Source organism: Scomber scombrus, chromosome 21 (genome assembly GCF_963691925.1).
Source record: "Scomber scombrus chromosome 21, fScoSco1.1, whole genome shotgun sequence".
Lineage (NCBI taxonomy): Eukaryota > Metazoa > Chordata > Actinopteri > Scombriformes > Scombridae > Scomber > Scomber scombrus.
The window spans coordinates 15387092-15405116 of record NC_084990.1 but is presented as its reverse complement, the minus strand read 5'-3'; the positions used below and the strand labels follow the sequence as shown (position 1 = coordinate 15405116).

Genomic DNA, 18025 nt, shown 5'->3' with positions numbered 1-18025 from the left:
GAGCAAGGACATCGCAGCTGACCATTAGTACAAGTTCATTATTCTCTTGTCCTGAAGACCTGCCACTAACACATTCTTATATATGACTCTAATTACATCAGCGATTCAATGTCTGTTGCAAAGAAGTTTTTCCAACACTGCCGATATGATTTATGTTCATAATAAAGAGTCTGCTCTCTGCCAATTTTACATGAGGATCAGTGTATTTATAAGTGCTACTCACTGTGTCAAAACAGCTGTATGTCTTCTGTGACTCTGAAAGGAGCTGTGTCATCAGGGTTATTTTAGATTGGGCTTGATACGTCCGATTTGTTTTGGTGGTTGGTATGGTTTAAAATGCATTCAACAGGCATGAGAGGTCTGAGGAAAGATGACTATATAAAGGTGGACATAGCAAGGTGTGACATCATCTGTTGGTTTATATTGGAGCTAGTTTAAGGCCAGAGTTGCTTCTTACAGTTGGAGCCATCTTTTCCGTTTGGAGCCATCTTTTCCATTTGGAGCCAAGACCCTCCAAATCAGTACCTCGGACTGAAGTTGCAGGTGAGTGAACTGTCAATTAAGGCCTACATGGTAGATATCGTGGCCTACTTTATATTTTAAATCTTATTAATGAGCAATAATTTACAAAATGATAACCAGCACACTTATAATGGGGCAAGAATTAAGCAACTGAAACCATAATGACTTGAAATTTACACTGTATTTCTATAGAGAAGTTGACATTTTGAATGGGAGTCAACTGGAACTAGCTTCTAGTGGCCATCAGTGGCATTACACTTTAACGTAATTGCGAATCGACTCCAGTTGTTGCTTGCGGTGGAAAGACCCTATTGAGTTGCATTGTGGGATTTGTAGTGTTTTTTTTCACAGTCAAAACATCTCGGCCTGTGTCGCTTCAATTTTGAACTTTTTGATGGTCGACTGCTAAATCGGTGTAGTACCCCTGAATCAGAATCATGTGTTTCTTCATTTGTGACTGATATCTTAATAATATCGAGAGTGGAACAAAGTTGTTTGATCGTTCAGGATGAAGGTGTATCCAGCACTAAAATGTGACTAAGGATTGAAACCATCTGACAGTTTGTTACATTAATACAGTATTGTTGGATCATTTATATTTAAATTATGCATCTAATCTTACAAATCTTATATTTTAGTTACAAGTGAGTGTGAACAGAAAAAAAACCTTCACAGACTTGGTATTTACAGAGGACAGCTTCAAGTGTAAGAAAATACAGTGATAAATATAAAGTCTCGTTAATTCATGTAAATTCACACTGTTCCCATTAAAAATGGATTGTCAAATAAATTCTGTCATACATCTTCATTATACAGGTCATTAACATGCAATCTTAACATAATCCGTAGGGATCAGATCATTCATATTCAGTACTTTTACAGTAACAGTGGGATTTGTGTATGTTATAGGCTATTGTAAAATTTGAAGAGAGGTGCTAAATAAATAGCTTAAGAAACCACAGTGACTTCTGGACATCTATAACTGTTAAGAATGTATAACTTATTCATTGTTCATTTACTCTTTCTGATGTCTTGTGTTTCTCTTTACAATCTGTACCATCACCCCAAACTCTTATTTTGGATAACTAAGCTGTAGCAAAATAAAATCTCTTCCTATAGTACTGGTTTTGATGGTTTTTCTGGTGGTATGTGTTGTGTTGACTGCTGCACCAAAGCAAAGATTTAGCCTGTTTTTACACTCTACTCTGCGATCCTTGTTGAGAGCATCACTCTTATAACTGAGCAAGGATGGGTGACAGCTTGTACAGCAACCATAAGGTATAGCCTTCATGTTTTTAAGTGTCTCAGAGTAAAACCAACAGAAATTACACCTAGAAACCCTTCAAACTAAGCCACATTTGTCAGTGCAAGTTATGTCAATAATGTAAGTCTGTGTTAACAGCCAACAGAGCACCTCACATCACTGAGCTGTAGTGGTGGGTGCTCTGAAACTAAACTCACAGTAAATTGCATCGGTACGTCCGACCTGCCTTCGCCTCTTTCTACTTCCACCCTCATCTTTGACCACATCCTGGACCAATCTCTTCTCTCCCTCGTCTATCCTCTGTTAGGACAAAAGCATCTTGGCTGCATACAGCAGTATCCCACCCAGACCAGCACTGGCAGCAATAGCAATGACCCTCACTAAGAGGAAGTCCATGGAGTCTTCCAGCTTTGTGTGCAGCCGCAGGACCTGGCGGTGGGTGTCCTCCCGGTTGCCTGAGTTCTCGATAACATGATTGGCCAAGCCGCGCTTTTCATTGAGCGGCATCTGTGCAGCCACACGCTGCTCGGCCTGCTCCTGTGTCAGGCCATCCCTCTGCATCAGGCGCAATAGCTGAGTGGCAGGATCGCTGAAAAGGAACAGACAATGGAGGCTATTTATGGTGCAGCCAAGGTACCTTGTTAAAAAAATCCAGAGGCAGTGAGTCATGCTAATATGGCTCAGAAAGAAATGGAAAAAGGTATCCAATAACTCACAAAACTATGGACTATGGATGGCCAATTTCTGTCAAAAACAAACCTCAAAATATATAATGGTTTAAAATATGAAACCTGTAAACAAACAGTCTAAAAGTAAAACTCTTAAATGAAGGGTGAAATGGAGAAAAGTGGGCTGTAGTCTCACCAGTAAACTACGACGGTGTGGTTCAGAAACTGAGTGAGCCGTCTGGTTTCAAAGAGAAGAGGGACATCGAGCACAACATAGCGGTAGCCTAGGGAGACGGAAGAGGATAGGGAGCATTGTAAAACAGATTCAATTAGTGTCAACACATTTACCCTCTTAACGTTGTGAAAATGGCGGTAACACAATTAAGTTAATTACTTTGAGACCCTTTTATGAGAAAAAGTCTCTAAGCTAAGGCCCATAGTGCACTGCAAAATAGCCCTGGTTCATTTTCAGTTAATTTCCCCACTTTTTTCACTGCTTAAAGTTAACTGCTAAGTGAGCCAAGCGCGATTCCCTCCACACCTCTGAGAAAGTAGAACAAGATCTCTTTCAGCATTGCTTTATGGATCTCCGGGTGGGTGATGGAGTTCAGCAGCTTCCTCTTTTCTTCGTTGGTGAAGATGAGCTGACCGAGCTTCTGTCTGTCAATCTCCCCGTTCTCAAGCAGGATCTCGGGCCCGAAGTGGTAGACGATGCGGGAATAGGCGGGAGTGTGAGGCTCCACGACTGAAAGAAATACATACATAATCATTGTAATTAAACAGGCAAAGTTTCAAACTAATTGTAATTCATTCATATATTTGTGGTTGATATTGCAATATTATAGGAGGTTATAGAGTGACAAAAAAAAAAAACCAGTAACAGCAAAAGAAATACAGAACAGTGGAGAAAAACATACTTGCAGCAATTACCTTAAAGGCTCATCAAACACCTGAGTAAAATGATATAATTAGTCTAATGTCTTGTATTTCCTTCTGTATGCAGCTGCACACTCCTCACACAGTGCTGTGACCTTTTTATCTTCACTACATAACTAAAACTTTATCCCTGCAGTCAGTCAGCAGCGACATGCCTTTATGACTCACATACTCTCTCCAAGGGTTTGTCTTGATAAAATTCCTACAGGCCAAACCTCCTCATGTCCATTTCAGTATTTAATTATAGCAATGACAATACTAAGTTATTATTACATCAGTCATAGTTTAGTCAATCTTGTGAGACGTATATATGTAGGTGAATCCCAGTTCCCACATCATAGTTTATCTGAGAGTCTCCTGGTGAGCAGTTCAGGTGGGGACACTTTTGAGTAATATTATGACCAAATTTGTATTCATTGACTGTGTAAATGTGTATTGTTTGTAGCAGAGAGATATTCACCGACCTTTCCTGGCCACAACATCAGCATCAATAATGGGGCAGCCAAGCTCCCGCAGCATTGAAGACACTGCGCTTTTCCCTGAGGCAATACCTCCAGTCAGCCCCACCAGGAACATCTTGAAGACACGACAAAACAAGATGTATCAAGGCTGTTTTTTTATTTTTATTTTGATATATGATCAGATAGATAGATAGATAGGAAAAAAAATAAAACAAAGACAATCAAATCCAGGATAAAACTATTAAAACAGACTGAAAGACAGCTTGAAAAGTAATGTGTGTGATAAAATGTAAGGCAATACAAATTCCACAGACTCAATCGAGTAAAAAAGACCTAACAGCCAGCAGTGATGAATAATTATAAGGGCCCTTTAGTGAGTCAGTGTGAAGCAGGGTTGGGAAGGTTACTTTGGAATTTTTTTAGATTACAGATGACTGGTTAACCTATTTAAAATGTAATGAGTAATTTAAGTGTTTCTAATTTTTTTTAACAAATGTTTACAGCTGTTAGGGTAAGTGGATACTGACATGATGTGTAAGGGAGATCATTTCTTATTAAGTAAGATTTATCTCTCATTTCAAAACGTATTCATTAGTTCATGTAAAAGTCTGGCATGGCTTGAATTGGTGCTGTGACAGCATTTAAGCCCACGTCATGATTTATTTACAAAATATTAAAAAATATTGTTTACAAAGAATTAAAACAGAAATATATGTATTCAGTAACATGTTAAATATTAAAAAATGAGGAAAAAACCCTCCTGAGCAAAATCTTAAAGGTCTGACTTCAGATGTAACCCTCTTTGTAACTGTAATTTAATTACACATTTTTTTCTCAGTAACTGTAACAGATTACAGTTACATTTATACACGTAACTTGTTACTCTCAAACACTGGTGTTAAGCACATGAGAACTATCACAGTGATGACACAAATATAATAACATGTACATTGACCTAAAGCTGGGTCTATTTTGAACATATCATTAAGAGTCAAACAAGACAAAGTTGAAGCTTCAAATGCATCTGTGAATGAAAATATATGAAAGTTGTGAACACAGATAACGTAGATACCCATACAGAATAGTGCAAATACAGTTCATTATAACCATTAAACTGCAATTTGAATAATTTTGTCTGTATTTGAAATGTTTTATAGCCTTTTTGAGGCTGTAGTGAGGCTTGACAACACGCCCCCTGCTGTGGAGAGACTGATCTACACTCAGTTTAGGAGCTACTCTGTGCCAAACTGATCCAAGTGTCTGGAGTTTCTTATTTCTACTTGACTAAACACCAAAATAAACCCAGACGACACTTAACAGCTTAATTACATGTGATCAAACCAGGTTACAGCTGGAGAGGATTACAGGCTATTATTTTTAAGTTACTGCTATCAATATACGTATATTATGCATTAGTGTTTTACCTTGTAAGTGTCAGATACTCCTTAAATGACTGAATGTACAGAGGAAGTCCGTGCAGGTTGGAGGCTGAAAAAAATGTAGTAAACAAGCAGGACTGCTAACAGGCTAACGTTAGCACAAGTGTTTATTGGGTCAAAACGACCACAAATATACGATCAAACTAACCGCCGCCATTTCTACTTCGTCCTCTCAGCTATACACACACACAGATGAAAGGGTTGGAGACGCTAGTAATAAAGGATATTGCTGTCTACGACTCTAAAAATGCACTCAACTAAATGCTAACGACCTAGCCTCTAGCTTGACAAGCGCCACCACGAATATCTTCCGAGTCGACGTTCCGCCTGCTCCACTACTTCGGTATCAGTTCCGTCCAGCCATAAACCAAACTCAGCCTCACACTTGCTCCAATATGTATTTATTTAACAGAAACATACATTAAAAAAACAACATAAAACGTAAATACATTTTTTATGAAAATAAAAAAAGTAATTCTGATGTTATGTTTCCTGAAATAAAAACTAAATACAATGTTTTCACGTGAACAAAATCACAAAATAAACATTCACGAGTCAATTTTCCTGTGGAAAAATATTAGTCATCTGCTTTTTCATTAGTACTTTTTGATGAAGTTGACACTGCTGAGACAACAGTTAGACTGGAGGAATTGTGGGAATGTTTGGATCTTTTTCCTCTGTGCACCATTTCACCTCCGTTCTCCCCTTCCTCCCGCTCCAGTCTGCCTCTTTTAACAAAATGGTCTATTCGGGACTCCAGGCTCTCACAGCATGGACGCTCCAGCAAAGGACGGTAGTTCTTTTGCCTGCTGCCTTCTATTAACCAGCAGTGGTTAGAGGACACTCCACCTGTGGATGGAAAAGAGTGAAAGACAAATTACTCAAATGATGAGCACCAGAAAAATATTTTAAGGATGCGTAAAAATGGAAACATACAGTTAATGGGTAGTAGACGCATGATGGTACACTACCATCACTTTGTAAAACTTGTATTACCAGCATGTTTCATATATTAAATACTTATAATCCAATACAATATTTTGGAAGCAATATGATGGCGATAGAAAAAGAGCATGATAGTACAGCAATGCTGTTTCATTCTTTAAGAAAAGCCCTCAGTTTGGGTTGCTGGTCTTACATAATTTGTCACTGTGGAGTGTAACATCCATATCATCCCCGCCAACTGGGATATTGAATCTGTTTTATTTATGTATCTCTTGAACAAGTTTGTCTCAAAAAATTAAACTCTGGTGTTATATGGTGTTACAGTGTTTCATAGTTGTGGATCCCTCATCAAAAACAATATTTGAATCTTTAGACCCACAGAGGTCCACTTCAAAAATCCTGCTATTATAGTCAGCTTCATGATTAAATTTCACAAGCTGAAGCCCAAAATATCAAGGTGTGTCAGTCGTCTCAATTCATCTCCTTGAACTTCTCACCGACAGCCTCCAATCCCTGGATCATCCCATGGAGGACGCAGGACTTGACTGCACTCTGGTTCCAGTGTTGCTGCAGTGCAGACAGGACGTGGTTCACCTCTTCAGCCTCCTGTTTCCAGCTCAGACCTCCAAAGTTGCAGTCGTACAGCACCAGCGGGTAATCTACTGCCATGCTAGACAACAAGAAAGATTTATACTGAAGTATTTCATCTGACTTTGACAGCTTCAAGTGGTAGTATCAAAAAAGACAAAAACAACTCAAAAACAATGCACAACAACACAGCAGTGAACTCACCTGTACTGGGGCTTTCTTGGATTATTCTGCACATCCAAGAGCTGATTAATTATCTCTGGGGCTTCCAGTTTCTGCCCTATCAGAAGAAGCACTGCCATCATGCAGCGTACCTGCAGTGTAGAACAACAAGTAAGTCAGTGACTTGCAGTCAAATGTAATTTATCAAACAACTCATATCTAGAAAAAAATGCTATTAGAGACTGTTTCTTAGTTGCATACATTTACAACTCTACATTAAAACATTTATTTCCTCATTTCCTTTTATCTTTGAATTGTCAATACTTGCCTATTTTGGAAGAAAAGTGTTGAGATTTTTGTTTTATTTTTGATACCTGGTGGTAGAGGAAAGCTAGTCCTTTGATCTCAAATATGAAGAGATCATACTGGTCTGTGCTGGAGATGTGCTCAGGATGCACAGGCTTGACTGTTGCTGACAGGATGGTCCTCTGAAACTGCAGGACACCGTTGCCCACATCCATTTTGCACAGGTTGCGAAAGTCATGTGTTCCCTCGTATCTTTTGGGGATCAAGAGAGCCTCAAGTGAGAATTGCATCTTCAACGAATGACATCAGTGCTCATGAATTTGTGTCTCCACCCACCTTTTTGCAGCGTCTGCCATCAGCGCTACATCTAAAGAGCCTCGGGGGAAGTAGTACCGGTATGTGCGGGACTGACAATCAAAGCGTGCACTGAAACCATCTGCTGCTGGTGCCCAGTCCAAGATCCTGATGTCCTGGGGCAAGACTCTGTTCAGCATCTTCACATATGGAACCTCAGACGCAGTAGCTTTTGCTTTGGCACCAACATCAATATGTTCAGGGAGCGTGACACCAAATCCTCCACAAAACTGTGTGGAGCGCAGATCGATGGTTATCACCTGAGGGGGAAAGAGAGGTTTGCTCAACTGTTATATGAACAATTAGGATTAATCTGTCAATTATTTTCTCGATTAATTGAATAGTTGCTCATTCCATAAAATGTCAGAAAATTATGAAAAATGTCCATCACTGTTTCCTGCAGTCCAAGAAGACATCTGTATATGTCTTGTTTTCATATCTTCCACAATCCAAAGATATTCAGTTTAATGTCATAGAAGACTAAAGAAAATATTCACATTTGAAATGCTGCAATCACATAATTTGGACATTTATCCCAAGAGATGACTCAAAGTGATTAATGGGAAGTTGGAACTCATTAATAGACTAATGGTTGCAGCTGTAGTGTTCCTGCAAGGCATTAACCATCCAGGACATCAACCATCCTTTATTGTTATGAAGGTGTGTGTGTGTGTGTGTGTGTGTGTGTGTGTGTGTGTGTGTGTGTGTGTGTGTGTGTGTGTGTGTGTGTGTGTGTGTGTGTGTGTGTGTGTGTGTGTGTCTGTCTTTGTTCTGGAGCATCCTCTTTAACACGAAAACATTACATCCAAGGACTCACTTGGGAAAAGGCACTGACTCCTTTATCGGTACGACCACACCGGTGATAGTTGGAGCTCTGCCGGTCCTGGATCAGCCGTGTCTTCAGCAGAGCTTCGAAGAGTCTGGCCTCCACAGTGTTATCTGTGTTCTCCTGAACTGCAAACCCCTGGTAGGCCCATCCCAGGTAGGCCAGACGGAGGGCTACATGGCGCCGAGGGTGTACAGTAAAGTCAAAGGGGCGCTCCTTGCCAGCTTTCTTCCCCTTCTTACTGCTAGTCCTGTTGCAGCCTGAGTTTTCATTAGGAGATGGAGAGGACTTTTCCTCCATGTCATCTCCAGCTCCACTTCTCTCTTTCAACTGGGACTTGAGCTTCTGCAGCTCCCCTTCCAGCTCCTTTATTCGCTGGATTAACACCTCTGACATGCTGTTTAAAAAAAGGATGAGAAGAGGGACATTTACAAAGAATAACAAATATTTCTCCAAGTAATGATTGGCTAACATTTAAGACGTCTACTAATTACTTTGTTACTGTTTTATTTTCAGTGTCTAAGCAAGTAAGGGTCTATATTCTCTAATTTTACTTGATTCATTCTTATAATTTACCACAATATTCAGCAACGTAGCTTACTTTGTCCCGACTGAACTCAATACTCTACGTTAACCGGTTAAACAAACATGCAGCCTGTTAGCTAGTGTACTAAGGTATATTAGTCGAAGTATATTTAGTCATGAATGGTATCGCAATAAAACACAATCTTTACCTTTGACTTTACTCGCAGTGTTGCTGACAAAATTATATTTTTCAGTCACTTTTCCGAGCTGGAGGTGCACACATGCTACTTTACTGTTGCCGTCGAGCCAGACCAATTTAGAGGGCGGATTTACTTCCTGTAAAAGGTTTCTGGGAAATGTAGTGTTTAATCAACCGAAATATTTTTAATAGCATTTTTAAAATTGAGCTTTTATAAAAATGACAACATTGTATAATAATAATAATAATAATAATAACGATAATAAAAGACAGATGCAATAGTACATATGCTGCTAGATCATTTATTATATGGAGTTGCTGTGATATTACCACTCACACAGGCAAGAAGCACAGTCTAAGGGCCAAGATGCCTGACTGCACAATGACCACAGAGAACACAATCACATAATCACAATGTATCACACGTTTATTGAGTATTTTAACATAGTAGGCATTACATTCGAAAGCACAACTATTGTAACTAACAAGTGTTGTCAGTGTCATAGAAGATCATATTTGTTATCAAAATAGAGTCACACTTGGCAAGGATAAAAGCAGTAAGGTACTATTTAGTTGTTTTCTCACACATTCACATACATAGCGGACACATGCAGTGTAATCTCTTTTATCATCTACATTTACATTTTCATGTCACATATGAGAGAGAAAGCCCGTTTGGATACAAAGATGCATTGGAAAAGCAAATTACTTGGATTAATTTAAGCAAAAACATAAATCATACATCTCCTTTTAGAGATGTGTGAGGATATCTGTGCTGGAACACGAAGATGCCTCAGTTGATGCTTTCATATTCTTTTCGTTTTACGGCCAGACACAAGCACACCCCGACTAATATTCCAAAAACCTGTAACAGGTAAAAGGTTATATGTTACTGGCAGCAAATAAACTCAAGGACGGCTGAAAGGGTTCTTTTCTCTCTCAGTAAATTTTAATTAATTCTGGCTTTCACTACCTGCGGCAAATTGGACGAGATAGGCTTTATTATCATTCATGCCATCCTCTACATTTCAAATGTCTAACAGTGCATTACCATTTCTTACAAACAACACACATTAACATTTTGTCATGAAACATATTGGAAACGGCATATAAATAGCTTTTAAATACATTTAAATAAATGACTAAATCATGCAAGGTAACAATGTGATTTATTTATTTATTTTAAAGACAATTGTTTGCATTTCTGTTAGTGAGAGGGGGATGACCTCTAGCAAATGTGGTAGATTTACATTTTAACTGACTGTCCATTGCATTCTTATATGCAAGAAAAAGACTCCATGATGTTGATAGGTGTAGAAAACTGATATTTACCTCTGCGACTCCTAGAGCCATGCAGACAGCACCGACCGACACCAGGTTGCTCAACAGAAAGAGCTTGATAGCCCAGATACAACCCTGAGAGGGAACACACAATCATAAAATACTGTACCATGTGTTAGAATAAAGGAGATTTAATTAAATGGCTGTGAATTTGAAATGATATCTCCCAGCAGACCTTTTTGTGTACTTTTGACTTGTCTTGACCACATCCCTCACTCTTCACTGTGCAGCAGGAATCTGGCAGAATGGTGTGGTTATTCCAACCCACACTTCTGAACCAGTCAGAGTAAGTGTCTGCACCACAGCAGCTGAACTGCAATGAGGTTTCCAAAACATGAAGTTGGCACATAAGAAATAATGCTGCGTCTAGTTTAAGTGGATTTGTCTACTCATGGTGCACTACTGGTACATGAGACATTCTTTAACTGTGCTTTTGAGGGACCCGAAGTTCCCTTTGAATTACACAAGCTATATAATAGTTTGACTGATTTTCTTTCTTTTCTTCTTTACTATAAAATCTGGATTACTACAGGGCAAAACAGGGAATGTACAACATTTACGCTTCAGGTTCATTGTGTGAGTGAAATGGCCTGTATTAGTACCCAATTTTATTATTTATTATATATATTATTATCAGTTATGTTGTGTTTTCATGGGGCAAATTACTGACTTTTATTTTGTCTTTTGGCTTTGTCAAATAATTGTGAATACATATACAATACACCAAAAGTAGAAGAAGGCTTATTTTTATCCAAGGGCCCTTCTGTAGTTTAATCTGAACCTGTATACCACCATGGAGAACACATTCTCTCCAGTCTATGACATTTTTCCTGAAAATACCAAATTCTGCAGTTTCAAGTTCTGCATGTTACCTTTTCTTGAATTCTGTTGATTGCATATCTGTTCTCTGGGCTGTACTCATAGACCCCCCCTCGTGCTTTGGTGTTGATGTCACTATTCACCTGTAGGATGGCAATCTACACAGAAAATTAAGTATTTTTATGATCAGCAAGCGACCCCTGTTGTATACACTGAGAAGCATGACAAATGTTTTGATCTCAACCTCAGAAACCAAATGTCTCACCCTGCTGCGAAATACGTAAAAGCTGGCCCCTGTGAGTATCTCCAAACTGATGGTCACCACCAGGATACAGATGAACTTGTTCATGGAAACACGAGGGAAAGCAGTGTTCAGTCATGACTCCAGAATCAAAATATTGACATCCCACATCCTCACTATATCATAAAATATATGAGGATGGTGCATTATGATACTTACACAAGCCAACATAACATAATTATCCATGGTTGCCCCAATATGCCCCAAGATGGAGATGAGGGCTATGACGATACCCACGGTAAGGAGGATTATAGCGATTTTAGACAGGCTGCTCCCAGCAAATATGCCCATCTGTAAGTACGTGGAGTATTGCATTGCTCCGATAGTGATGAGGGCCACCCCTGATGCCTAAAAAACCATGAGGTAGATATGAATGCAGTGCTTATGTACTGAAAGCTGTGGTATGCAGTGCAATAGACTTCAAAACTACCACATTTAACTTACACTGTAGCCTAACATGGCTGCTACCCATACCCATCTCATTTTTTTTAATCTTTTATTCAAAATGTATGCAATTTCTATATATGTTAAGGTATAGATACTGACCTAAAACACTTGAATTGTTGTCTTATTTTGCTTGATAAAGTAGTAATAGTAGGAGTGTGTTTTTTTCAGTCATCACAACACAACAAACAGAAAGTACTTACAGTATACAATAAGTATATATATTCTAAATAACAGCATTAAGTAATTCATGTATAATGTTAATGACTGAAAAGGTATAGGCAGAAGCATAATGCGTACATATGCCTATCCTAAATAAAATCCCACATTAAATTAAGCTACCCACCAAAAAATTATAATGAAAATAAGAGAAAAAGAAACAAAAAGAAAAAAAGAGAAGACTACCTATTTCAATTAAAGAAAATAGCTGTAATTTTCCTTTTTAAAAAAGGGGAATGTTGAGGATGTTTTCTCTAAAATAACACTTAAAACATAACACTAGGTAAGTTTTCTGCGCTGGTGGATGGCTGTTCTACCCACACCAATTATTAATCAGGACTTTTGCAATTGCACACAGAAGACCCCACTAGCATGCTGGGCTCTTGTGTGCTCACCCTGGACCCCCTGCAGGTTCATCCCGACATGAGTCACACTGATTATCTTCCATATTTGTTACTGTTCCCTCATGCTCATCCCATCCACTAAGACCCCTGAGACCATCTAATATGAATGCGTTTGATACGGTTGGAAGGGCAAATGAATTCTCTTTCAAATGATGATACAGATTACTCCCGCTCCCCTGCGTCTTTTTTGCATTTGCATGTATAAAGTAATAATATAAGACAAATGAAGGATTGCAGTTACAGTAGACTTCTTCAAAGCAGTTATTAGACAACCACACATTCCCATGAGAGTGGTACAGATTTTGCCCTATGATTTTCTGTATTAAGCAATTTGATCATGATTGTTTCCTCGTACAATTTTTCATTTCTCTCACATGAATACAAAACAAGTACTGTTCAACTTCAATTTAGTGAAATTCTAAAAACCACAAAGAATTAGTTTGGTTTTGTCCTGTTTAAAGGAATTCAATTTAATAAGAGATGTATTCTTGAATGTAATGACAATCAATCAATAATAATAAACTTCATGTACACAATTCCCAACACATTGACTTAAAATTAAATTTAGCAAGACTTACCAAAATTAGAGTATTGAAAAAAATGAACCAGCATTTGATGCTGCAGAACTTGCACATGGTGAGGACTTGATGAAGGAAATCTGATTCTTTTTAGAAGAGTTTATGTAAGAGAACAGCCGCAGACGATGCAGACTTTCCACATTCACCGTGACGAGACACAGACTGATCACCTATGTTATTCAGTACAGTGTATGTCACATGACCTTATGAAAATGAGAGGTATCCTGATAATATTTAAATTGACTATTTGAATAGCAGCATCACTGAAGCGCAAATGGTACCATAGAATATAGTAATCTAAATAGTGGGTAGTCAAGTGCACGAGAATATGATGTGAAAATTGGCTCTGTTTCTGACTTAATCTACATAGTATTGTCAAGATTCCTAAAGAATCCTTTCAAAACAAAACAAAAAGTTTCATCGCAGAGGCATTGTTATATATGTTTAATAACCCAGAAGAACTGTCAAATCCTCACATGATTTTAAAACATTGAAATTCTGTCAGTTATCTGAGAAATTCTTAATTCCTTCCCATGTCAATCCAAACGATTATACCTTATGAGTTTTTCAGACTCACTCATCTTGGCTCCATAAGATATTTGATAAACAAGGACGAAAATAGCAGTGTCACACACCTAAATCTTAATACTTAAAGGGGACTTGTTATGGTCATTTCTATGCCTCGCTCAATATTTTTATTCTGAGAGACTAGAGTAGCTTTGCATAATTCACAGTTCAAAAAACTACTTATTCATATTATACCTGCCCTTTCTGCAGCCCCTCAGTTCAGCCTCTGTATTTTGACAGGCAGTTTTAGTTCTTAGTTCTTAAAAGTTCCCCTCCCAATGAACCCACTCTGTTCTGATTGGCCAGCTTCCAAAGGCTGCCGGGGGGCAGCTGTATCAGTCGTATTAAGTTACTCTTGATACAAACCAAGCTTTTAAAGGACTTAATAATGGGAGACTTTTATCATGAAGAATTTGTAGGAACTGATACGTGTTCCTCCCTGAATTAGCAAAGTCTTTTAAGTGGCACTGATATTTGGAGGTCTTCTTTAAGTGGATCAGTTATAAATGACGCGAGGAGGAATAGTACAGGCAGAAACAGACAGTGATGATGATGTTTGATGAAGAGCTGCATGTGACCAGCACACCTCCAATGTAAACTACTTGGTAAAGTACTTATTTTACTTTGCAATGCTGTGTAATGGAGTCATGTCTCAGTGTAACTACCCCCAAAACAAGAGAAAAACACCATAATGTTAGCAGAGAGAATAACTGTGTGGAGCAGATGACCATATAAAGACAATTATCATGAGCCAATGTCAACTTGGGCTGAAAGCAGAAAAAAATGTTGGAAAACTATTTGACACATTGGCCACTTTGAAAATGAACATCCGACATTATAACATAATTATGACTGAAAATAAGGGAAATCATATTATGTCTCCTTTAAAACAAATATAGAAATATAGCTAATTTATGCTCTACTGCTCTGTCAAAACTCAAAGTGTTTGGATACTTGGAGCTGTGTGACTACTGGAACTTTCTTCAGGGCTCTTTTCCATCCATCCACACCAACATATGCAACTGGAGCAACTGCAGGAAACCTGATCTGAGTCCACAGGCTGTTAAAGGACCGAGGGACAATAATCTCCATTGCAACAACCTTGGAGTGAGTGCCTGTGAGGATGCTTGTGACACACTGCCAGACTCTGTCCTCTGTTCTTCACATCTTTTTCTTCCACTTGTGTCTCTCTCTGAGTCCATCCCCTCAGTGGTTGTCTTCTCCCCTTCTCTGCTTCCTCAGAGCTCAAGCCAGGGTGTATCCGGCTGTGAAAGACCATGCTGCTTTCTACTTTCAGACATAACATCAGAAATTCAGTTCTTTGTTCTGTCCTCATTAATCATTGAATCACAGCATGCCCTTTAGTTTTCTTCTGAGTGTATACTATGAGGGAAACAAAACACATTCAGTTGTGAGTTGAGCTCTTACCCAAAAAGATAGAAGGACATATGTCTTTGTGTTTGTAAAGAGACTAGTTTATCTGTTAGGGACAAGTCGTTCATGTGCACCCATGAGTGTGTATGGGTTTATATCTGCTCATTACTGACTCTCTGTGCATGAAGCCTTATCTACTTGTTCTTATTTGCCTGAACAGAAATTCAGGCTCAACAGATAAAGAAATTATATTTTGGAGGTTGAGTCATCAGTTCTCACAGTCTTAATGCAACCTATTTTGTAACTCACAAAGTCTAATTGAGGACTTTGGTGGACTTCACTGATGACTCTTCTTCAAGGCCAACAATGCTGGCTGAGAGATTTTTTATCATTTCTGCAGTGTGAGGTGTACAACCACAGGAGGGCCCCATTTGACTTTTTTTTTTTACTTCACAAATGCTCTCAAACAATTAGAAACCAGTAAGAAGCCAATTACTGTATCATTTGGGATGCCACTACTGATGAAGTGATGGAGTCTGCATGTTTTTTGAAGGAGTTTGTGGGAACAGGATGAAAAACAGTTAACACAGAGCCTGCATGTCTTTGAAGGTTTTCATGGGAACAGGAAGTGAAATGATTACCATAGTTGGAAGAGTTGGTCACAGAGAGGGGACATTGTCCTTCCCACTTTGCTTTTTCCTGTTTTGAATTCCAAGGACTGGGCCAAAATCTTGAATGATTTCCGTCTGATAACAATAATTAGCAGAAAAGAGGTGGGGCAGTGCGGCCATTTCATTGAATAGAATATTAAATGAGTTTTTGAACACTAATCCTACAGTGGATTAGTGTTCCATAGTTCCATATAGGGTCAAAAAATACCACAGAAAGCTACATATGGTGGTAAACATATTTTTTTTACCTTATATGGTTCTTGCAACAGCAAGTGCCAAAGCTACCAGAGATAAGTCCAGAATTTTCATGGGTTATGTCATGTCTTGCAATGTTTTTTTTTAACTATCCTTGTATATTTCAAAACTCATAAATCATTAGTCATTGTGAATGTAAAAAAAGAAGCAAAAAATGCCTCAAAGCAGTCTTAAAAAGACAATCTTCATTGTAATCCTTGTACTACATTTGTGTAAACTGTTTAAGAGAAGGAAGTGCACCACAGTAAATGTTTGTTTATGTGCATGTTTGCATTGGTGAAGCTACATTTGTGCCTCTTCTTCTTGCCGGAGAGCTTAGCAGTAGATAGAAAGTTTCTCCATCAATCAGCATGCTTTTACTGCCGACAGACATGTTTGTAGTCTAAAGTAAATTATTTGCCTCCCCCCATATGGTACTACTTACACGTACCATTCCATATAACTGCTTCCTTACATTCTTTCTCCGACCACTTCTGAGTGAAATGAGTCCATTTAAAACCATAACATATTAGCTCATTTACTTCGGAGGAAACTATTATGCAACCATTGTTATTAGTACTGTGCGCTTTAAGTGTGCTGCACAAGAGGAATCTGGTGTTTTTCTTTGTAACAACAAACAACTTAACAACTAGCCTACATAATTTAATTCATATTTTCATGTTAAACTGTATAAGCAGTGATTTGGGGTTCATACCAAAGCCATTCATGATAATCAATATTTAAGTAAAGTCACATATCATTATGGATTGTATCTAGACCAATAATTGTAGCTCATATTTCACTGAATGGCTAATAGCTAATACATATGTACAATGCAGTATAACAATAGTAGTTTGAAGCAACCAATAGGACAAAATCTTTTATTTACGTCCTGTAATAACATTACTCAATTGGGCTATTACAGACCTTTAGTAAAACTGCTTCTCTGAATAATTACTCTAAAGACCTTATCTACTCGCTTCACAGGCTTTGAATGTGGTCAAAAGAAAGCCATTCTGCATGTAGCTGTAAAGACCATTCAACAAAAGATAAGTGGGAGCACACCTTAGAGACACACCCAGCCAGCAGCAATAGCATTTCCTATCAATAGAATTAAAGGCGTCTCATTTACAAATGAAGCTTACTTGTGTGAAGCTTGTTTGTGGTCACATGGTCCCATGTCTCCACTTTCACTCAAACCAACTCAACCACTTGAAATACACAGTTTTACAGGATCAATTCAATATTTTTTTTCCTTGTTGAGTGTTGCATTGCAACCACCAGAGCAAATGCGCACAGAAAGCTGTCCTACTGGCTCTTCTTGATTTCTGTGGTGACGCTGGTAGTGTGTCTCAACCTACAGTTTGCTCAGTGTTTACAGGGGGGTAGGTGTTTACAGGGAATGCCATGCCAAATGGAGGCTGATAGTGGGAATCTGTAATCATGTTCTGAGAAGAGGAGAAGTCTTAATGAAGGGTGACACCAGGTAAAAAAAAAAATAGCACTTTGTATACTGTTGTGTCTATCTCTTTTATCACTGCCCACCTTGTTACTCTCTGTTTCTCTTCAGCTTGAATGTTTTGCCACTCCTACACATTTCCTACTCTCTTTTGCAATCTCACATGTGTTTCTGTGCATCTCCCTCTGTTCACAGTGCAGGGGGACATAGGGGGAACATGTGTGTTCTTGGCCTTACGATAAAACTTGCTGTTTCCTGTACTGTGGGGCTGAGAGTGGGTAGTGATTTCAGAGGCTCCTCCTGTTAGCATTTCAGAGGATGTGTGAATAGAAACAGGATGAGTATGCAACACATACAAGCCTTTCACACTATTTGAAATAGTGTGAAAACAGACCACAGCCAAGAGACGAAGAGAAAGC

The 18025-nt window shown here is 38.6% G+C and overlaps 3 protein-coding genes across 3 annotated transcripts; all 3 read right to left on the bottom strand.

Annotated features, from left to right (window-relative positions):
- Positions 1-1089: 1089 nt before the first annotated feature.
- On the bottom strand, positions 1090-5573 carry dcakd (dephospho-CoA kinase domain containing). Its single transcript, XM_062442746.1, has 5 exons — positions 5276-5573; positions 3855-3966; positions 2996-3199; positions 2651-2738; positions 1090-2375 (listed from the first exon to the last, which is right to left on the bottom strand). The coding sequence occupies exons 2-5, from the start codon at positions 3964-3966 to the stop codon at positions 2090-2092; spliced, it is 690 nt and encodes a 229-aa protein (XP_062298730.1). The 5' UTR covers positions 5276-5573; the 3' UTR covers positions 1090-2089.
- A 101-nt stretch (positions 5574-5674) lies between these two features.
- On the bottom strand, positions 5675-9296 carry pus3 (pseudouridylate synthase 3). Its single transcript, XM_062442807.1, has 7 exons — positions 9206-9296; positions 8463-8868; positions 7628-7905; positions 7360-7543; positions 7028-7137; positions 6733-6905; positions 5675-6139 (listed from the first exon to the last, which is right to left on the bottom strand). Exons 2-7 carry the CDS (start codon positions 8865-8867, stop codon positions 5868-5870), a joined length of 1422 nt encoding a protein of 473 aa, XP_062298791.1. The 5' UTR covers position 8868; positions 9206-9296; the 3' UTR covers positions 5675-5867.
- Positions 9297-9944: 648 nt separating this feature from the next.
- LOC134002930 (CD63 antigen-like) lies at positions 9945-13358 on the bottom strand. Its single transcript, XM_062441993.1, has 7 exons — positions 13302-13358; positions 11816-12004; positions 11621-11695; positions 11409-11513; positions 10712-10849; positions 10528-10611; positions 9945-10060 (listed from the first exon to the last, which is right to left on the bottom strand). Exons 1-7 carry the CDS (start codon positions 13356-13358, stop codon positions 9989-9991), a joined length of 720 nt encoding a protein of 239 aa, XP_062297977.1. The 3' UTR covers positions 9945-9988.
- Between the last annotated feature and the right edge of the window lie 4667 nt (positions 13359-18025).